The 24,267-nt window shown below is 40.5% G+C and overlaps 1 protein-coding gene across 1 annotated transcript in view; it reads right to left on the bottom strand.

Annotated features, from left to right (window-relative positions):
* LOC124164506 (tyrosine-protein kinase Abl) overlaps positions 1–24,267 on the bottom strand; it is a 291,144-nt gene that overhangs the window by 207,493 nt on the left and 59,384 nt on the right. Inside the window, exon 2 of the mRNA XM_046541848.1 lies at positions 2,758–2,838. Coding sequence (XP_046397804.1) covers positions 2,758–2,838 — 81 coding nt within the window. The remainder of the gene's footprint in view (positions 1–2,757; positions 2,839–24,267) is intronic.

Below are 24,267 nucleotides of genomic sequence, written 5' to 3'. Positions count from 1 at the left end.
AAAACGCACGCCTACACACGCTTTAGCGCGCTTTGATTACGGGCGTGCTCCACTCTTCATTTTTTTCCAAGTTTCTTTCCAACAAGCCGTTTATTGGCTATTTACTTCGTTCCTCCTTTCATTTCTCCCGACCCCGTTGCGAAGAGGGAAAGAAAAAAAACACTCACCTCCAATCTTTTTTTTTCCATTTTCCAGGGTGGCATTAGAAAGGGAGATGACGACAGTCAAAATATTAAAAAAAAAGAGGAGCGATATGCCTGACGGCGTAAAAAAACATAATTGGCGAATAAGCGCCTCACGAGAAGGAATTATCTACGTATCACCAGCAGGCGACGAGGGGGAAACCCCGCTCCATTTGTGCTTAATGAAGTATTCAAAAAACTGCTTCAACCGAATAATGCGCATATTTTTATAAACTCGCCCAAAATAGACTAATTCCTTCCACCCGTTCACTCGTTTTCCATGATGGCTCCTGGGAAATAGTGATGGTAGAATTACTACAGTTATGAAAAATTAGTTTATGCAACCCTTTCCAGTCCCATGAAAAATATCTATCCTGTTCAGCTGTCCACAAGTCCACCGCAACGCCATTCTCATAAAAACAATATCAATGAACGTGATTCCTTTAAATGATCTGTACGAATGATTTGCACACACTGACCCCAGAAGATGAGTACCCTACATTTTGGGCAATGCATGTAATAAAGCTGTTATTTCATCACGATACTGTCGCCTGAAATCCAAATATTTTTAAACCGGCACTCGAACCATTTGAGTATACTTTATCACAAAAACTTACCCCAGGCATCAACGGTAAATAATAGGGACGGAAGTTAACCGTATTTGTAGGTCAAATATAGCCGTTGACATCGGAAGACAGCAATACTCTTTTTAACCACGCTAAAAATTTATTAGATTTATTTATATCCATTCATAGAAAATGTAACTCTAAACAATATTGTATGCCGATGGCATTATTTCAGAGCATTATTTTGAGCCAAATATTATTTAAAATCGTGATTATATAACGATGATTAAGATGATTTCTGGCGAATACACTAGGTTTGCAGAATGGATTAGGAAAATAGTGATAACGAAGCTATATTGGAACTCCAACAGGAAGGACGTTTGTTCACAGTACATATGCAAGCTCTTTGCATTGACTTAAGGCACCAGGAACATTAAGAACTAATTCCAAATTACTTCTTATTTATTATTGAAAATTTAAGCTGTGATCGGTGTGATTTTTATTACAGTGCACATAGAGGAATGGATAACATGCTCTTTATTTACACTAGAATAGCAATACTTTGTGAGATAGATCCATTTAGAGAGCTAATCATGCAAATACGTGGTTTAACCAAAATACTTGATATATGGTACTCTACACGAGAAGAATATCGAGTGGATGGGAACTACATATGCAATAAATACAGTCTAATAACATGTGACTTACTTTGCCTTCTCATCGAGTTACTTCGCGAAGGTTAAAATTTGGCCTTCAACGTGCTTCCACGGCCACACCATCATCGATTTCTGTTTTCTAAAATTATAAAGGACGTGACCTGACAATTCCGATAATCGCGAGAACCGCAATCGGTTGGAAAGCTAATCACGTGAAAGGCACAAACCGTCTAGCGCTGCGATTAATGCCTGATTGGAAAACTGCACGCTCCACTAAGAATCGTACTGCGCCCAGAATTTCCGACGACCGAGTATCTGCAATTGATTCATTTCCAATGCGAGTCCTGGCGCAAGCCATTACTATGTGGCGAGCACGTGAATGCAGAACGAGTAACGTTAATTTCAGCGAGTTCTTTGGCAAGCCAAATGTGAATGGCAGCACGGAATTATTTTGCATTTGAGGATGTTCAGACCGTCCCCGACCGTCCTCTGCAAGCAAGAACACTTTAAGAGTTTAGATCCTAATGGAAAAATGGGGGAAAAGAACTTCTAAAACTCATTTGGTTTTCCATTCCGAGAAAAATGTCCCACGAGCAAGGTTCGCGTAAAAATAAATAGAAATGTAATTTCATCCGTTTAAACGCGGACAAAAAGAGCTTTAAGAGTTTGCTTCCATATGCGACTCTCTGCGGTAAAACAATTTTCGCGCGTTTTCCACACTTTCGAAACATTTAAGCTCATGAAAATCGATTTACGTAATCAAATAAATAAGCTATAATGATATTTAAATAATAACAATGTCGCCATAAATCAAACAGCAAATGATAAGAAACTGAACTTCGTCAAAAAAATCTATACTCAAAACTTCAAGCATCTTATTCTTGCCAAAAGGTTATCACAAGTGAGAAAAACGACCAAAACAGAAGAAAGGAAAAATTGAAAAATGACGTAATGACAGTGTGGAAAATACCCTATGCCCAGTCGAAATCAGCAAACGCTTCGACATAAAATTATTCCATTTAACGGGCTACAAAGGAAAATACAACGAAATACCGGATTGATCCGAACAACCTATCCGAAAATAAGATGCGAATCCGGTCATACCTAAACAATAACAAATCAATAATAAAAAAGAGCAACTAATACACAACAGAGATAATTTTTAGCAATACAATAGCCTTACTAGTGCCACGCAGTCGACAAGCTCAGTGAAAGGAAAGAGGTAGGATACATTTTAGGAGAAAATTCACTGAGGAACGTCTGCAAGTAAGTCACATTGATATATATACAGAGTGGCTTAGGGGATAACTAATCCAAAATATAATTTAAAAATTTCAACTTAATCTCTGATACCTTCATTAATTTTCCAGCGTGACTGATCTATAGTGTGCGCGGAACTGAAGAGTCCAAAACTGTGAAAATCGTCTTGAATGCCTAAAACAAAAGATATTCATTATTCTTCAACTGTACCAACAAACTAGAATAAAAAATAATCAAAGGCAAAAGTGCAAAAGGAAATTTGTGAAACAACACTTCAATGGAATATCCTGGAGACATAAAACCAACTTGGCGCCACGTAACGCCAACCACAACACCGACAAGTTGAGGGCAAGTTATGGTTAGCTCATATACTAAAGAGCAATCAAGATTTCTCCGGAAGTACTCCATGCAATTCAAACGATACAACTCCAGACGGCGGAGAAAAAATTGCGGCGCGACACTTCGTAAACCACAAGGAAGTATCATTCTACAGCCAAGCTTTGTAGGAAAATGTATATCTCGGGAGCTTGAGTCCGACGCCGTCTTATTTTTGAGCCGCTCCGCATACGTCATGCATTCCCGCACCAGGCGATGCGGAAACCGCACCACGAGGACGGAGTGCGGTCGCGGGTTGATGGTCTGCTGTATACATACGGCAGAGCATACATGCGGAGCTCAGGGGACACAGTGGACTGAAGCCCAGGTCACCGATGTTTGCGGAGTCGCGCGAGCACAATGCATGATAAATGAGCCCCTGAAGAGAAAATTATTTATAAAATATTACTGCAAATGTAAGTATATATATTCACCTGAGGGTAATACAATATCCACTACACCACGGCATGTAACCCACCAGCTAGGATTTTCATGACATTCGGTACACATGGTTGATTTATATACATAATGACTGGTTTTAAATTTCAGGCCTATATCTTAAGCTGTTCCAGAAATGAAACAATCTGACTTTCAGCCTAAAATATTAAAAAATATATTCGCAGCTGCCGCGAATTCAGTAAGAAATTAATAATTTATTTTATTTATCCTAAAATTGAAGTATAAAAGCTGTCATAATTTTCAAAATTATGAAAACTTTTCAGCAGAATTCAACTATGGTATCAGATTTAATGAAATCACGTCATTAAGGATCATTTAAGCCTTGAAAATATAATTATTAATGTCATTTAAATGTCCACAACTTCAATTACAAATTATTGTGTACAGACTACATTTCAGGAGTCTCAACATAATGCATATTATCATCATTGGAAAGGGAAGATAATTTCCTTAACTATAAAATTTATTCGAAAAAATTAATAAAATCAATTTTGCAGAATTCATATATAAATATTTAATAAAATTTATATTTGAATTCTGCAGATAAGTTTGCAAGAGAATGGAAATTTTCAACTGGATTTAAAACTAAAATTAAAAAGTAGTACATGTAAACCAACCATGTGTACCAAATTGCATAACGTTAGTTAACGCAAAGTTAAGCGGTCTTGGTCACACTGATGCATTCAATTACCTAAGATGAATACGTTTTCCTCTCCAGTCTCCTCTATCAGCTGCAAAAAATTGTTGGTGTTCGGGTCATAAACATTTCTCTAAGCGGGAAGAAACTTAAAGCTAAACAACTTTGTAATGTCTCATAGGATAAACATATAATTTTGCCGCAGTGGGATTTTCTTTCTCGCATCAAGGTTTCAATTGCGATATTTATTCCAAGCTATCCAATAGCAAATCAAACGAGAAATAATTCTTTTGCACACCCACTGCCCACACCAAACCATAACGCAACGACCTTAAAGTCACATATATACAAGACGGAGAGAAGAAAATCTCGTCGAAAACAGGCCATAATGTTAAATTAAGACATAAACATCGACTTTTTAAAGCGCAAGTCCGTGATAAATTAGGTATCAAAACGATAATAAATTCATCTTCGCAAACGGCGCCATTTGCGGAGAACTCAAACGGAAAATCATGACATTCGCAACACAGGAAATGAAAACCTGTTTCTCAGAATACGGCAAAATCGAGTGCAGACTTATCCATGCCGCAATAATTCTACATCAAATCACACGGCAAGGAATTTTCTCATTAACGACCGAGTCGCGACGTCTCGAGAGACATGCATCTCCATACGAGAGGAAATTCAGCGGAACGACCTGATTTTCCCACAGATTTATGAAGATTCTCAAGTACCTCAATTTGCGAGGAGAAATAAACAAACCGCCACCAGTACTGCCTCCGAAGAGAACTCAATAAGAACGAGGAATAAGGGCAACCCCTTTTGCTACTATTTGAAGGTTGATATTGGAAAAGTGCGACAACCTTTTTATTCTTTAGTATAGATATCTTCTCCTTAATCGTTTGCTAGTTCACGCATGCTGAAAAAGGTTATTCGTAGCTAAATAACTATGCAATTTACACGGACTTGCAGTGCTGATAAGAAAGGTAATTCGAACTCACTCGAAATCACTAACTTCAAGGACAACCAAGTGCTCAGAAAAATAAGACTTCACTCACACACTGATACACAAGGAAAACCAACGCGGTAGCATTCGCCTATGGGATTGAGCAACAAAGATAAGCGCTCGCGAATCGGCACATATTCTGCAGCAGCTCATCATCAATTATCCCCGAACTATTCATCCTTCTTTCAAATGACGTAAGGTTTCAGAGCTTCTTCGTACAAATGAAATAATTTACGCTTTAAATTGGCTGTTATCTCGTATATATCTCTTTCACAAAAATCTTTTTAAACCCTTAAGAAAAACACTTTTTTGTAATATCCTCTATGGAAGCGATCGTAAATAAATCAAACCCAAACCGATAATTTTAGCATATGGTTAGATGACTGAAATTCATAACTCTTTCTACTCCTTCATTCCGAAAGAAGATATTGCGGTAAATAATTAGTCTGGATGATGAATAAAATGAGTGGAACTGAAAAATAACGTCATTTCACATCCATACAATTCGTGCCAGCAAAGCCACGAAAATCAATCACACAGACAATCTCATAAAAAAACAAGGCGAATATTATAGATAACATATAAATAAGTCTTATTAAAGCGACTTACTTCTTGGATGATAGTTCATAACAAGAATAGATCATTTCAATGGGTCACGATGGATTACTTCCATATCATCTTCACATGCATGAAAACCTATAGGCGGAATCTACGATAGAAATCAGCATGATCTTCTGTCGTCATTTATGGCACTTTCGGTGATGAAATACTTCGTTTAATACGAAAGTTTGCGTTAAAAAATCACCAATTACGGCAATACAAAGAAGAATGGAAATGTCAATAATACATTAACACAATGAAATTTAATCATTCAAAGGTACACTAAAAATACCTGTTATGCACCAGGGAGAAATAAACTGAAAGCAAATAAGAATAGTTCCACCCTACGAGTAAGAAAGAGATCTCTGTAAATAAATCGTTAGAGCATGGACGTTCAAACAGATTAACTCTTTAAGTCGCTGAATTACGTGCCTGTGGATGAAACTCCATCAAAGATCGTACGCATCAATTTGAAAACGGCATTTCAATACTAAATAGAGAGCTAGCACAGGCTAAAAGTAGAGAAGAGAAAGATAAACACTTAAGAGAAGATTGGCTCCCATGACGCATACAACATAATCCTACCATCTCGGACATAAAGGCGGTCATTCGGTAGGAGGGAAGAGGGCCGCGACAAATATTTGCAGATGATGCTACTTCAATCCTTAGCCGAAACAGTAAGGGGGGTTCGGGCGTATAAGGAGCGATGCACGCAAAAACAAACGCTTAGGAACGGGAAAATACAGAAACGTTTGACTCGGAGATGTTGCTAGCGATACTAACTTCAAAGTTGTTTGGCCAGAGCCGGGATGGGAACGGACGTCGTGATTACAGAGAGGGGAGATTCCTACATACGCGAAAAGATAACGTGGGGTGAAGTAGTTCCTTCAAGTCGGAGGGGTAGGAATAGAGATATTGGATGGCAAAGAAGCAAGCTTTTTTCATACTGGGTGACGTGTCAATTTTTTTACATCCGCTATATCGTGCTCCCAAGGGGTATTAGGAAAGATGTAACCATTGGGGAAGGAAACTAAGCAAGGTATTATTTAATAAAAGGATAACAAACCTCACCGCCTAAGAGGAAAAAAACAATATATTTTACATTAAAGTGGTAACATTGCCCATATAAGTCACAATGATTAAGAGATTGATAGACCTACTTCTTAAGCGATGGTTCGCGATTAAGATATTCATCACGTATAGTTCCCCCAATTTAATCACGTGCGAATCATGAGGATAAAACAATCCAGCATATTCTAACTTTAAAAATTTAATAAATCAAAATCAAAAACAATTTTATGCACACGCAATCGAATTAAATTAAAATGTTTCTTAAACAAAGGGAAAGAAACAAGTAAAACAAATTTACGGCATTAATTCAAATAATAATATCAAAGAGAGTATTTCATTCAACAATCTACCTATATATCCGGTTACGTAAGACTAATCTAAGTTCGCTTACACGTTGACTATATGTATACGAATATGGTTAAGCTACCTCCCCACCAAATAGTAAAACCAATATATTTTAAATAAAAGCGGTAACACTGCCAACATATTATCACCAAACGACATTTATTTCACTATTACAATCCATTTTCGGGTGTACGTCAGCGTGCTTTATTTTTAACTCGACGTTTCGTTCCTCCTGTTGGCAACGTCGTCAGAAGACTGAAGATGTAAATATTTTTCATCTTATATTTATACTTACACCTTTAGTCTCCTGACGACGTTTCCAGCAGGAGGAACGAAACGTCGAGTTTAAATATTAAGCACGCAGACGTACACCCGAAAATGGATTGTAATAGTACATCTAATCGCTGCGGAAACCTTAAAACCGACATATATCGTAATTTCTTTTCAAAAAATTAAAGAAGGTAATTAATAAAGGTAATCATTTTCGATTAGTAAATGCTGACACAATAGAAGCGCAGACTTATGAAGTGGGGGAAAAGGCTTGATTGCCGGTGATGCTCCCCCATCCCGATATTCGGCCCTTGGCTGAGGAGGGATGGGAAGTGCACCACTGTACCTCCCAAAGCCAGTCATTGAAAACAATGGCGAGGCGATTATCGCAATGGGCTGGGGAAGTTGGGCGACGCACAGAGGGACGTCCGCCAGCGGAAGCCGAGGGAGGGACAGACAGAGAGGCACGTCCACGAGAGGAAGCAGCGGGTGCGGGTGGGTCCCACACAAGGGGAGGAGACGAGGGAAGATAAGAGGGATTGGCCAGACGGGCCGAGCGATACTATTCTGAATCGATTAAGATGATTCGATACTACGATGCAAAGCCTCCGAACTCGGAGATACCACGAGAAGCGAGATCATCATCAGTACCTACCCTACCGTTTAAGGCAGGTTCACAAGGAGAATCTTATAATAACAGCATCAACACTTCGTGACTTCCACAATTTACTTGAAAAATTACGACCGATTTCGTCTATTGTGCCATTATCAAGTACATAAACCACGTTCAACACTTTACAATATGCTCAACCGGTTCAATGTTTTTCTCCTTAGCTCCTGGCACAGCTCTTGATAATGATGTGAAAACATTAAAACCTGTTGAGCAAATTGAAAAAAAGTGGAAAATTACAACAGCTGTTTGTATTGTTACCATAGATGAATTTCCGCAATGTGAACTCGTCGACAGTCAATCTGAACCACGTTCAAGCTTCTAGTTTCGATTTAATGGAATTTTACAAATCACTACGACCTGTTCACTCACTTCTTTTACGGAATGCCCATCTTTCATCCGGCGCACGGCCTTTCAACTCTTCATGCGATCCATGAAACTTGCTATCTTACCACCTCTTCCCTCCTTATCTAACGACATCCCCTCCCCGCTTAGTACACTCCCTATTCTCTCTGTCTCCTCCTAAATATTACCGGCTATACAAAAAAAAATTAGGCGAAGGTAGAAAACTTCTAGAAGCACTTAGAATCGATAATTGATACATTTACAAAATCTGTGATTTGAATTGTATGTGACAACGCACGTGATTTTTTCATTTCCATACGACGACCAAAACGATTTGGATTGGCAGAACAAGCAGAGTAACAGAGATCGAGTTCTTATGGCTACCACAGTATCGTTCCGCATCCACCAAAAATAGATGAAATAACAACGCTAATTTTCAGAGAGCCAGTAATTTTTTTGCACAGTTAAATTCCCTAAGCAAATTGGTACATTTTTGCGGTAAGCATCAATGACGGAGAATCTCACTCATCGAAACCGTTACAAGAGGCATCGGAATCAACCACAAATAGGCACTGAAACTAACGATCATGTCTAATATGATAACCTCGAGATCGTACCTTGTGATCTAGATCAAAAATACGATAAAAACGACAATAACTTCTCACCATGCCGACGGTTGTTTTTCTCACGACTCACATAAACTGTAAATGGACAGCCATATATAATATTTTTCTTACTCTTCTGTACTTCATACAACGTTCAAAAATTACACTTTGACGACGGACTTATTTCATCGCATTTAAAGCAAGAATGCAAACTAAAAATGTCTTTTTCCATTTTTTCTGCAACCAACCAGCACATATGCACATAGCTACCTTTATACATGTTTAGAAAACAATCTAAGTTTATTCTATTAACTTCACGAAAAATAAATTAATCCTTATCACAGAAAAGTAGGCAGCTAATAATTATGTGCGCGATGATACAGAGGCTCTACATGGCCAACGTGAGCAGGTAGGCAAAAAGACCTTCCAAAGCAACTTTTATTTCTTCCGTGTATTTAAAAGCATTCATATCAGGGTCTTTAGATGCGAGGGAGTGTCCATTTAAACGACATTTTAAGGACAAAATCCATTTTGTTGATTATATTCACAGAGGATGAAATTATTAAACCCATATTAATCAAGGAAAAGACGTTAACAAAATTGCTTTAGTTCAACCAAAATAGCAGAGAAAATCTCTACGCATTGCGAACTACGGAAGGGATGAAGTACGAGAAGAAGTTAAAAATATACCAATGGAAATGAGAAAAAGTAGGGAGGGACTTTGTTCACAAAACAGTTGGCTCGATGACAAAAGATTCTATCTAATAAGAATTTAACAACTAAATCAAAGGTATCGAATAAGAGAAATCACGCTCAAGACTCTTCGTTAAGGCAACGAAAAAAAACATTTAATTGTGAGTTATCCGTTTTGAAGTCTTACCGGCCAAAGACGGATTTAACCACCAGATCCCCAACGTATCAATAATCGCAGTACGAACGTCCAGACGTCTTTATACCCTCTTGATCCGAGAAACCAAAGAGCAAAAAGATGTATAGATCGTTTATTGGCTCCAGTAATCATGGAGTTATTGCTTTTCCGAGCCGGTGTCTGCGTGAGAGCGCAGCTTTATAGAAGGCCTTCTCTCTTTTCCCTTCAGCATGTTTTTCTTGATCGTAGTTGGAAGAACCATGGGTAAAGAAGCACCATTCAGCAGAAAAACCGACCACTTCCCTCGCATAGGATTGGCAACACGACAAAAAATGTCTAAAACTCACAATACGAAGGCATTCCTAGCAATTCCACCCACAACAACTGATTGTGAAAGGGACCGGGGAATTGAGGAAATTGTCAAAGAACAACATAGGGACACAACGGCTTGGGTAAGGTATAATAAACAAATGAAGGTATCGTCGGGCTATTCTTCCACAATTTTTTGCTTCAACTGATCTGAAGGTCATTTTCAGCTTCCATAGTCAGGTATTTAAATGCACCCAGAAAGAAAGTAGGTATAAACATATACTTTCCTAATAATGATCATTTTAAAAATTTACGACACGTACTCCTTCATGCACTTTCATTCATTACCTAAGAGGTGACTGTGGTAAAATTATGGGTAAGCGACTATAGATTTAAGACACAATGTGAGAGTTCGTTGCGTGTGATTGCCGACAAGCATGCACCTTAAACAGATAAAACGCATTCCAGATGTCATATAATGGCACCCTGAAAGGAACTCTCCATTAATCAAAAAGTTCTTTAAAAAAAATTAGTATCCTCATCAAGCTCCATCACACTTCCCAAGGCAAGGTGTAAAAAATGAATATTCCTCCTCTATGAGGTAAGAGGGAGTAACGAAATCTTCGTAAATCCAAATGCGTATGAAGGCGCGCCCTTTCGTTCACATTTTCATGGCTACTTAATGAATGTTTAGTAAAGAGTACAGCTTCCGAGGAAGATGGAGCCGATAATTTTCCTTCATCTGAAAAAGCTGATCTTCCCGCTAATGGAGAATATTATCACAAATCCGAAGTGAAAAAACAATTAGATACCATGGCAATTGACGTTCTCTACCGGAACCAGAGCCAGAGTTATAAAATGCTTTCATTCCCCAGAGAAATTACTTTAGAACCTTCATACAGAAAAGTCACCAAAAAATCATCTTCCTCCGATCCTAATTTAGGGTGTTTCATACTCATTTCGCTTTCCCTCATTTATCCAAACCGTTTATTTTTTCTCGTTACGTCTGAAGTAAACTTTAGAAACTTCGCGGTTTCATGTGAAACTATGTCTGTCCCAACGATCTAAATCGCTTCGCACTTTCGTCACATACAGAGCTGGCCTCGTCGGCCTCGGAAAAAAATGACCTTCGAGAATCGAACGCGGCCAAAAAGGATGGTCAGAAAATGGAATTAACCCGAACTGGCTGTAGGGGCTTTCTAGCATCTAGTCAACAAGACAAACAAATTCGATTTTTTATACTATCCATTATTTTCAAAGCGAAGTCGAAAACGAGAAGGAATACCTATTGTGAAGCCTGGAGAAAAGTGACGGAGTACGTAAATACCGAGAGCGTACGCGAAGGAATCTTCAAGCGGCTGACGGGGAATGGGAAGGAATGCGCTGGCGCCAGCCCACGTGCGCTACCCTCATAAGCGCCCGTAATCCATTGTTCGACTTCCTAAGCCAGAACGGGGAAATACGAAAACGCGCCAAGTTTTGATCACTCAATAGCCCGTGAAGAGTCGGCCGAGAATAAGACATAAAAAACGTCCAACAGCAATTACTGGCTTCACAGGTTCGACCGAGCGCGGGAATTAGCGATCCGCAGCTCAAGGAAACGGATTAAACCGTAAAATTACACATCACGCGATGAGCGTGCATTTGCTCAAAAACTGGCAATGGAAAAAATAAGTTATGAGAACACGCCGGCAGTTGCCGGCTTCGGTGGCGGCGAGGTAAAGTCCTCGCCTAATAACCCCGATTTAAAAGGACGAATAGAGCTGTTTTCTGTGGTATAGAAATTATAAAACATATAATTAAAAATGTTACTGCGGGTAATAAAGGCACTCTCCTCATTGTAATCTAAAGAACCCACGTACATAATTTCGGAGATGTAGGAACATACGCTGCTACTTTAACGTAGGGACGTAAAGCTCACTCTATAAAACAGCAGTACGATAGCAAATTTCACGCACGTGCGATTGAGCCCCAGATATTATTTCCGGACATACTGATCATTTAGAGCATTTAATGCTGTTTGTTACGACGAAAAGCGTAGTGTGATAATAAAACTCGGGGGAAATATTGCAATGCCCAATTTTAATAGCAGATAAGATTGTTTATTTCCAACCCAGCAATAGTAACTTCTACAAGAACATATTCATTTTTTTCTTCGTGGTAGTTTTATAAATGAATGAACACTTCGAACACTTAAAAAACCTTCAAATAAGTTATGGAGTCAACTTAAAAGAGTATTTTACTACTATTTATTGCCACACAACCGAAAACAGCGCTATTCGGTCTTTACATTGGGGTTTTCGTAACATTTAACGCACACGAACATCCATGCTCTGGATAGGAACAACCTTCACGGACGTGACTCGAACCCGCGACCTTCAGTTAGGCAGGCGAGTAGTTAACCCCGCCGCCACGGCGTCCGGCGAATCATCGTCGAGTGACGAGAGCCATGTTGACGAAGGAGTGTACGTAAAAGTTAACAATAACACTCTCTCTCCGCGAACGAACTTAAAGCGAAGCGTCACGATGATTTCATCTTCCGCTTCTTCCCTAGACTGGCCACCTCAGGCTCCCCTGAATCCACGACGCTTGTCCATGCGTGCGGCGTCCACGCTACAACGCGTAAAAAAAAAGTGGGAGACACGAAGAGGACTCCACAGACTGAACAAAAAAAAATAAAAACACACACACAGGGGGGATTAGGCGAGAAAGAGAGACATTCTCTTTATACTTGCCATCTTCAAACAACGAAAAAAAATACCACCCCACTCCCCCGACATCAGTCTGGCGCATTACACAGAAAGGGAGGGGGCGGATGCAAAGGGGAGGGAGTGGTTTCGCGAAGGGTGGAGGACAAAGACAATGGCGAAACGGCGAACGACGTGGTCGAGAGATGTGGAGGGGGCGAGGAGAAAAAGACCTGGGGGATGGGGAAGCAGGGAGGGTGCGCGCAGAGGAGGGGAGCGGCGGGGGAGTTGTAAATGAAAAGAATGAAGATGGGGAATTTGAACTAAAACACGAGGAAGTCCCTCCGAGAGGGAGGGAAATTTTAAGGGAATACGTGGGGGAGGGTTCGCCGGGAAATAAAATTGAAATCGGTCTCAAACGAGCATTTACAGATGGGTACTAGTCCCCACAGCTGAGGTAGACTTAAAATGATCTAATCGAGTGAAATTCACAGTGTTATGAGTATTATTAAATGAGGCTTCAGACCTACGCATCATTATATCATTTACAATTACGAGCTAAATATAAGCCAAACAGGATTTGTGAAAATGAATAGGACCATCTCTCGGCTTATCTACTCAAGTCCATTTACGCAGAAAAAAATTCTAAGAGAATTAGGAACTTATCGTAATCAGAAATAATTAACTACTCCACATGAAAGTATCTCTAACATTCGCCATAGCGTAGACCAGCGATCATAACACTTAAAAACCCACTCCTAACTTTAATTTAATTTAATACGTATTTCAAAGATGGAGTGCGAAGTTAAAAAAAAACGAATACTGCCAAGATGAATATTTACGAAATAAAATTGAGAAAGAAGCAAAATAATATGGAGGCCAGCAACAGAGGGTCCCCTGCGTCGCTGATGTACGCTCACTGCTTTAATTGGACCATCAGCATCCGAATTAATCTCTCGTGTGTACCCATTCACCACCATCTCGATTCACGCGTTAATACAAGCAATCGTTAATAATTAAACGGCTCTGGCGAAGAGAAGGGTTTCCGCCTTCCACTCCGACGATCACAGATCTAAAACAGGAGCTCCACCTTATCCTTTGCGTGAACGCACATGGCACGCATCCTCTTATGGAAGCTTAAAGGGAATAACGTGGATAAATGGCTCATTATGGAGGCTCGAGAAGATATGCTTAAGGTAAATACAACACCGATAAACCGAAGTGTAACAGTCATTCCCACAATTCTGATATCTAACATATGAGATAGCTACTAGAGGAACCATTTGACAAATACATTCACAATTCTAAATTACCGAACCACAGTTCCGCCTTCATCTCCGTTAGATTCATAACGTGTCTCAGGTAGAACAGGTATAGAATTCGCGTCTACCAGTGCTTTCAAGACACCATTGCATCCTTTGTCCCAATCTTTACCGACAAAAACGAATTCTTCAACGGAAGTGAAAGGATGCATGCAATTAATTCTAACTCTTGGTAATATTTATCGCACATTTCACATAGACCCTTCAAGTGACGCGACGGTCCCACAGTTAAATTATTTAATTATTACTTATAAAATTCAGTTTGCTTCTACTACCGGGAAAATAAAAATAAAAATTTTCTTGTGCATAAGTATGCATCATGTGATTATAATGTTGAATTTTTATTGGAGTGATGACGCCTGTATTACGTCTCAATCGACGCTTCATCGATAGGGATGACGACGGCGATATCCTTATTTCCTCATACGTCTCATCCGGTTTACACGAAACCGATTCCATTTTCGGAAATATGGTCTTTTTACATTGCCAGTGCGGTGTCTCTGCCTCCACAAAAAGTTTACAAAAATATTCACCGAGCGAAGATTAGTGCAGAGCGATACTTAGCTAATAATATTTACCATATTATACTTGCAATAACGAAAAATAGCTCTGAAAACTTATGAACTCGACAGAGTGCATAATCACGTACAAATTTATATTATAACATATTTCTACTTGAAATTCGAATCACTAACCCCATAAGCGACGCTATTGACGACTTTAATAAAGCCATTTGAAAGTAGTCAACGTCGCAAGGATTTCCTCACACGTTATCACCTAATGCAACATTAGCGAAACCCGCCTTAGCTCCTCGGGAAACTGGGTAACAAACTTCGTTTTTTTTTTAATGTCACCGGCTTCTCACCCATCACGACGCCGACACCGCGGCCGGACACGGGTGGGCCAATCCGTGTGGGAACGGAGAAAACCATGATGAGCACATCGGGAACGACGTAGGGAGCGGTCGCGCGCAGAAGAAAACAAAAGGGAATCGGAGGAAGGAAAAATTGAGGGCATCGGGCAAGAGGACTAAACATAGAGAAGGAACCAGTCGGTCCCGTAATAAGCTTAACTTATACTGCCAATTAGCGCGCTTTTTAATCGGTTTTTCAAATACGCCCGAAGCAATGTGATGAAGGCAGAGCGATCTGTACATTCTCAACATTAGCATTAAGGTATTTGCGAGAGGCATAGCTCTGAAAGCTTATGCATATCATAGATAATACCTTCACTAACATAAATTTATGCTAATCGCCCTAATTATATTTTCTTTCACCGTGAAATTAGGATCGCTTCACCTTCAGCGACGCGTATGGTGACTTCTGTAAACTCATTAAATGCGCGGCGTGTTACAACACTTAAACTAGCTTACTAGAGAAACCTCAAATGGAAAATGTTGCCAGTGGGTTTGTTGCGAATCCGAATTTGTAGACGCCGCGCCCCCCTTCGGTGAGCATTGTAGGGCAGGGGCTACGGAGAACGAGGGGGACGAGTGAGCAAAAAAATGCGAGAGAAACGATGTGGCAGGAGAAGAGATACAGCGGGGTATTCAAAAGCGATCGTGGCAAAAGGGACCCACCGAGAGTACGCCACTGAAAGAAGGGAATACCCACCATTGACTACAGACTCCATCCACCCCTGGCTTCCACCCTCGCATGCAGTTCGAGAGGTGACAAGGAGGAGAAGGGTGGAAGGCCTCCTCGGGAGTGCGAATGACACGGATGTCGACGTGGGGGAAAAAGAGAGATACATGATACTCGCTCACTTTTCAACGCCCCCGAATCCCTTCGCACAAGTCTACACATCCTCAGAATCGAGCGAGCGAGCGGTACCCTGAATATTTCCCTGTTTGGCACCGCAGGCTCCACATGATTACACATAATGCGTTGTCGCCCAAGTAACGGTTTCCATCCAAGCTCATAAGACCAAAGCGAAAGCTGCGAACTGATCTCGGGATAGAAAGATAAATTGATTCACTTGAGAGAAATGCTAAAACTGTGGCCGAATATAGTGAGGCCTTTCTCCGTTAGTTGGGCGGTGGGATCTATGCCAATTTTTTCGGGTTGATTGGAACTAAATGTAGTTTAAACGGGTCACGCCTCGATGGCATACATCGGCGTCCAATAATTACAAGAATAAATGCAATTTTTTCGACGCTAGAAACCGAATTTGTACATCCTGCCTTTCCACGGAACTAATCCTGAGCACGTATCCTCTTTTCTCATTTATAGAAACTGCTTAAGCAATATACACACGTACCCAGAGGCTGAGAGAAAAATGCATAAATTTTAACCGACTTTCGGAATTCCAGAAAAAAATGAGAAATTCCATAAATATTATCAAGGAGAATAGGAGTGTTGAATGCGCTCGAGGAGAACCAATAACAAAATGAGCGGAATATGCAAAGCTTATTCCACTTATTTAACCTTATACTGGAGGTTCAACTATTAACTGTCGAACCACTGAATATATTCAAGGTGTGTAGACAATCAACGCAAAAAAAAATTACGCATAATTCCAGGTTTCCCAGGGAAGTTTTACAAAATTGTAGTTTAAGAGCACTAAGAATTTTAAAACACCCAAAATTACTTCAGTACTTTTAATTTAATATTACATTTATGTATTATTTTACGTTGCAAATTTAAAGACTTTGTTTATATTTATTCAATGTAAGCCAACAAACTGCTTCGACCTCATAAGTAGATGTTGACGTCGCCTGGCATTCATTCTATTCTTCGTGTTCTTGAATCTAAATAGAGTCAAGAGTGCTAGACGTTTCAATTCTGTTGTCAAGTCTGACAATCCACGTTTCGATGTGGCTGTAAAAATTCTACCAAGCTACTGCACTTAAAATTACGACCAACACATCAACGGCCAGAAAATGGATGTTGAACTGACAAATATTTTATGCTAAACGAATTTGAAATAAAGGATTATTAAATTCCAGGTTAGATAAAAAATTTAAGAATAATTCACGCATTATTCCAGGGACAAAAATTCACGCATAATTCCCGATTCTCCCGGTTTTTCCCGTCACCGGACGCACTGATATTGGCAAATAAGACAGCAGGCTGAGTGACAGAAAAGTGGGTGAACGTGCAGAGGACGGAAAACCGCGAGCGAGGGATGAACAGCAACAGGCAATAGTAGGGACTTCGGAAACCATACAAAAGAGGATTGAGTCCCTTTTAACACTTGCGAACACTACTTAAAATTGATACCTAAGCCGTCACACCTGCTTGAGGAGGAGGATAACGAGCGGAGAATCCGTTTAACGGGGCGCTAGGTGGAGGCAAGAATTAGAGAGAGAAAAAAGCCTCTCATTTTTCGTCGAATCCAAACGCGGAGAGGGAGAGTGGGACGAGAGAGGACGGGAGACGACGAAGGTGTGTGAAAGGGAGTGGGTGGAGACCGGGCAGAGGTCGTAGATTGAAGAGACGGCGAGAAGGGGATTTTCCGACACGAATTCTTTTTTATCGCAAGCACGCATCCTCCCGAACGAAAAACACACGAGGACCACTCCCACGCGTTAAGAGACGGGAGAAAAAATGTACGAGTTTCTCCAGGTCCCATGCTTGATTGAAAGACCACGTCATTATATTCTACGCGGACATAACTCATGGATTTTGTACCACCAAGTTTATTTTTAATCCTCCGACGCGTTATGAGGCGATTCCGGTATAGTTCTCTCCCTTCCTAGCTACCTATGCCATGTCAACTAAATTTCCAATTTTATGTGGAAAAGTGAAAAGTAGTATCACTTCATATCTTATAATTCCAAGTTATGTACAGCATCAATTACAATTGACGACACTTTTCGCACCAGGATGGAGGCAGAATACAGGCGATAGCACGCAGAATTTCTTCACATTATTACGGTCAAAGAGCCATCCTTAATCAGGGATTACTTTTGTTATCATTTCGATACTACAGTCGTCGTTTATGTCACCGCAGATAATTTTCTAACTCTTACAATTTCTACCTCAATTTCAACCACATACTCTACTATCAAAAGATGCTGGACACCTGACGATAAGAAACTACTAATGCATTGATATTTTTTCCGAATTCGGGTACAACATCATACATAAATGCGACCGATACATGCGAACATACGGCAACAATACTGGGAATCTAATTCTGCTATGTATGGGTCATTCCTTGCTAAATTAACATTAATTAAAGAATAGGGAATTATTTTGGTACACATAATTTTCTATTTGTTTGGAAGGAGTATGTAGCTTGTCTTACGAAAGGCAGCCTGGGTAGACTCTGAGAAAAAATATAATTACGTGAAAACCATCAAGTTTCACAGTCGGTCAATTTTGCCACTCCGAGCAAAAATCCTCGGTGCGATATCGTTTTTCTCGTGATTCACTTGTACGTCCCACAACATTCACGAACAAAAACGTACAAAAGGGAGAATCCTGACAACATCAAAAATAGCTTAAATTCGAAAAAGACACTAATTATAAACTGACACAGCTATCGATTGGTGGTCATAACATACATTTTCCACATTTTTATACGAAATATTCACCGCAACGGGACGTGAGTCACAACGTAGGATTCGAATAAAAGGAAAGACGACTCACCATTCACTGAAAAGTCAATAAATAGGAGCCCTTACACCTGCTTCTTACACCGTCGACAAGCCCACAACCATCCCAGAGTACCTACAATTACCAATCTATCTCGCCTCGCAACTTACATGACATACCCCAAATAGGAAGAGAATAAAATAATAAACCCAACGGTACAACCCCCATTTGCTTCGATCGAGTCACCCCTTTAAACGTGTGCGGGCGGGAAGTGTACACCTGGGCTTATTGCCTCGCCGAACGAACGCGGGTAGCGATGAGATTTTCCAGCGTGGGATGGAGAAGATGGAAAAGGAGAGGGCACCCATAAAGAAAAAGAGACTTAAATTTAGCAAAAGGAAACGATTTAATAAAAGAGAACGATAGAATGTATTTCAGTATCCACTAAAGTGATAAGCTAGTACCATAATAATGTTAAAAAAAACAGCTGCGGCTGAATCTATTCTTCAGTATTAAGGGTCGCCCTAAAATGGGTTCCACTCTTATTTGAACGGATCATAATCCCAAAGAAAACAAGTGAACTTAATGAGAAGTTTCCACTGTCAACCTCGATACTCCTAAATTCTAACGTGTTTAGTTAGACAGAGGCCATGTTACGCTATCGAAATAAAAAATCATCTATTGAGGGGATTTGTTAAATGATACATTTTTCGCCATTCCAGACAATGCATTACTATCAGAATTCTGCTGGAATACATAAAAAACATTTAAGAATTATCTCACTAAAAGGACCAGGTATTCAAGCATACGCATGTCAGGACAAGTGACGCGATAGCTTCTGGTTTATCAGAGGGAAGTAATTATCGAACAAAGTGACACTGATAAATTGATCTGTGAGAAACGACATATTTGATGGATGACCGACACTTACGAACCTTACATGGATTTAATTTCTTACAGATTCTTCAGGAATAAAACCTACGCCGGGATGAAAATTCAATCTGACAGAGGAAATTCTCCCACAACCAGCCTTGGAGGCAGCCTTGAACATCTCACCAGCTCTCACAAGCTTAGCTCTAAAACATCCAAAAATTTCCCACCCTGAGTTTATTTCGGCATCTAAATTCCTAGGAAAGCCGGGAAAACTGAAGGAGAAGACGAAGGAAAACCTAGGGACAGCAACAATTCACCGAATATGACGTAATTTAGGAGTCAAAAATCGAAATCCGGAAGGCAAGATGACCAGAAGGAAAATATCTCATCCTTTCCACTAAAACAGCAAATATTGTAATTTTACTTGTTAGCGGCATTTAAGCGGCAAGGTCAAATAGTGAAATGATCTAAGACCTCGTTTAAATGCAGCTAAATGGAAATGAAAATTTTGCCCATACGTTAACTTCTGAAAAACCCTCATTTCTATCTCCGAATCTAGGGGAATATATCACTAGTATAGAACTACTAGGCTGTTTTAATAGTTGTACTGTAACTTTTTGATACGAAAATAGTGTAATTCTCATCGAATTCAAGTAAAATATGATAAATGGGAAATAGAGCCAAAAAAATAATGGAAAGGTCCTCGAGCGTATAGGTATGGAATTTTGTGTCTTCAGCCACAGAAATAATAAAAATTACAGCAAGTGTAGAGGAAACGAAATGCACATGATGACTCGACCAGCCACAATAGAAACTTCTCGGAATCAGAATAGAAACAATAGAAAAACCCGAATAAGCGAATGCCAAAGAGATAAGCCATCGGACGACAGATGTTAGAAGTAGAATTGTCCATGAGCCAAAACGATCCCCTCCGGTCCAAAGTGACTCAACATCACTTACTGAGAAGAAGCCTTACGTTACACAGACCAAGCCTCAAAATTTCTCAATCCAGCCGATGATACAGCCAGCATCCCTTCCAGAAAATTAGCCATCATGGCCACTCCTGCGACGCGCGGAAAACTGCCGGAGAAATCAAAAGGAGGCAAAACAGACCTTGAAAGTTTTTGAGCAGCACTAGGGACGGATATAGATATTCCCAGGGGGGAGGGAAGATGATGTCGAAGACCGGGAAAAGAAAGTGATACGTCAGTGATACGCGACGCCCAGGAAACGGCGACTGGGGGAATGTCGAGGGAGGGCGCTAGTGGGAGTTGGACCTTCATCCAGCTCCCTCCCGGGACAACCCGCTGCGAAGACGGTGAGTGGCTGAGGAGGAAATTAATACATACTATTGCCGAGGGGAGGAGCTCACGCATTTCCTGTCTGCAGGACATCGGCGAGGACCGCCGCCTGGGGGTCGTCTTCGCTTTTCTTCACATGGCGCCGTGAAAGATGCGCGAATGCGAAGAGGTGGCGGACGACGTGAACATAAGCGCGGTTGGCATCGCTAATTAAGGCCTTCGTGGAGCATTCAAACCAGTGATACTTATGATGGCCAGTCTTATAATGTCTACATAGTTAAAATGCTGGGGAGAAGGAAAGCTCGAGTAAACGAATCTTCCATTAAAAATAATGAGTTTGACTAATCGCTTTTCGAAACTGACTTGGTTTAGCAGGAGTAGAGGAAATAACCAATTTTTTTTGTGACCGACCATGGTTTCGTTACAGCGTAAAGTTATCAAGGTGCCTCGCTTTATTGTGACTTTCAAATATTCTGATCTTAAGGTTACGCCTCCATGATGTTCCGGTTAACACTAACGAGACATTATAAAACCGCACCTACGCCTCCTGTACTTGCTCCACCGGTCTCCCAGCTTTCCCCGAAATCATTCGCGCACAGATTTTTCTTATCTTCATTCGGCTTCCTTGAGAAGTGAATGCCTGCCACCGTAGTTGACAGCACCCTATTCGACAGTTTTCTCAATTGTTTTCATATATTCTTCGTGATGAAAGTGTAAAAAATAATTCTATGACAGTCTTCTCAAATAGTCATCTTACTTCGCCTTGAAGTCCGCACCTACTCCACTAAGAGCACCGAAGAAAATCACTGGTACAAAACGAATCGAACATTTACCACTGACAATGAAATAACCCTCATCACATCTTGGACGACTTGATACTTAAAATTTATCCCTAATGTATTTCCAACTTTAAACTCTATGATAGGCTAATTTACACTATGCACTGGTCCATTAATAGCTCCACTAAATTGGCCACATAAATGTAATTGCATTTTAGCGTCTAATAAACAAGCCTGGATATGATAGAGAGAGCAAAATAAAACAACCATCCTATTAACACCATTATCCTTCACCAAATTTATTACAACCAAATCAAATATAAATGTTGAAAATTTCATGAATATTCAATAAAATGCCATTATTTTTGGCATCGAATCTCATATTTGTATTAAATAGGCCATGTGAGTGTACCCAGCATAATTTAATTCCCACTAATAATATCTCAATCACATCCACCGACTTCAAGCAAGTAACACGAATGGAAAAATCCATAAAAACTAATACAACATTGCACACGAAATAGCTCGATAGCATCTGAATCGAGGCCAGCGTCCAACAGTTATGAATTTTTACTCGAATACCGTAAAAAAAACCCTTTGCGAATAAATTATGCACCCCTGTCGGAGCTAAGGAGAAATTGAACCTTGAGAGAGCGCCAGGCGAGACTAGAGCAAACAAATGCGGATCGAGATCTAAAAACGTGATTACTTCGGAGCATGGCAGACGACGCAAGGGAGGAAGCAATCCCGCAACCCCCATTAACCCGTTACCACGATGATGAGCTCATCCACACGCTTCACAGACCACTCCGGGTGATACAGACAGGCCGAGGGGGAGGGAGGAGCAAATAGAAGCGGCCGAAATAGACGAAAAGAAAAGGGGAGGAGCAATAAACACGGCCAGTGTAGGGGGGACGCCTGGTATGAGGTCGACATGAGACGCCACCGCCGCATCGAATATCGATAACAATAACAATACGAGCACACCATCCGCGCTCGGCGGAAGTGGAACACGTCCAAGAAAGAAATCTGGACCGATCTCTTGGCTCATCGGCCTCTCCGCAACTAAACAACAGGGCTCGCGTTTTAAGGGTAGTGCCAAAATCGTTCATTACGCGAATGAGTCGTTCGTGATGGACGGGTTAACATTTTTGGCGGCTCATTATCCACCCTAGGCGAATCGACTCTCACTTCCAGGATGACTGTTGATATGCAGGGATCAATCAAGCCGTATCACTACCTAATGGGATATTTTGGAAGCAACGATCAAGAAAAAGAAGTACAAGACAATGTAAATTGAGTTAAGAAGTGGATTGGGTACCTGTCGTAGGACAGATCCCCGATTGTGATGATAGCTAATGCATGAAATCGTTGCTCCAAATCATACTAACGAAAACTTCTATGGCTTCATTCGGGCTGGCGGCATGATGTTCTTCCTCTCAAATGTAAATTCACGCAAGATATGAGAATAGAATAATTCATACTTTACTGTTCTTGATTTGAGTTCCTCAACATAATGTAAGGTTATTCAAATCAATACACGGATTACAACACACATTCATTAATCACTCTATTCAAAAGTATTTTATACTGATGTAACACGATTATTCTTTAGAATAACAATGACCTAAAACGGTCAAAAGTGGGAATCAAATACCTCAACAACATAATAAAGACCAAAAGCTACAAGAGTTGACCATTCAACCAATCACCACCAGACACCAGATAGGACGCATAACCTGGAGCAAACGCACGCAAAACGTATGATCATATCTTTCTCACGCAATCTTGCCAATAATACCAGACGGTGACGGGACGGTGCGCACGAATCTGCCACCAGTCTTCGCAAAACATATCCCTTTCCTTCCTTCCATCGTTGACGACTTTTATCCGTCCGCGAACAATGCAATGCGGGCCAAACGCGTGCCTGCCCAGCACTCATCCGTAGTCTCGGGGAGAATACTGACGCGCCTCGCAAAAAATATCAGACGAACATGAGGAAAGGTTTGAGGAAGAAGGATGAGAAACACGACGCGCATTTGTGGAATATCAACCAGGGTGAAGGGGAGGGAAAGGGGACTGGAATGCTAATGCGGGAAGAAGTAGCGATAGAACCTTGCGAGGAGAAGATCGGTGGAGAAGGAAGACCACGTAAAATCGTATTTGCAAGACGAACACGATAAGCGTAGTATTATCATGACCCATTCCAATACTCATCAGTATAGAGAAATTGAAAACATAGTTACGACTTTTGTCGACTATTAATGCCCGCTGTATGAGCATCATTAGTCCAAAACCACAGAAAACTTCAAGCTAATATCTCCGCACTATCATCATAGATTACATTAACGGCCAGTCACTATTAACTAGCAATCGACATATATTTATAATTTTTCCAGTCTTGCTACATTCAACCAGGCAATACATATTAACGGGAGAGAACAAGAATCTCCCTCCAAAATCAATCACCGCAATTGATCATAAATCCCATCATAGAGCTGGACCACCTCCTGTGGAAAAATATCTCCATGGATATGGAA

Source organism: Ischnura elegans, chromosome 1 (genome assembly GCF_921293095.1).
Source record: "Ischnura elegans chromosome 1, ioIscEleg1.1, whole genome shotgun sequence".
In the NCBI taxonomy this organism is placed as follows: Eukaryota; Metazoa; Arthropoda; class Insecta; order Odonata; family Coenagrionidae; genus Ischnura; species Ischnura elegans.
This window is presented reverse-complemented; position numbering and strand designations above follow the sequence as displayed.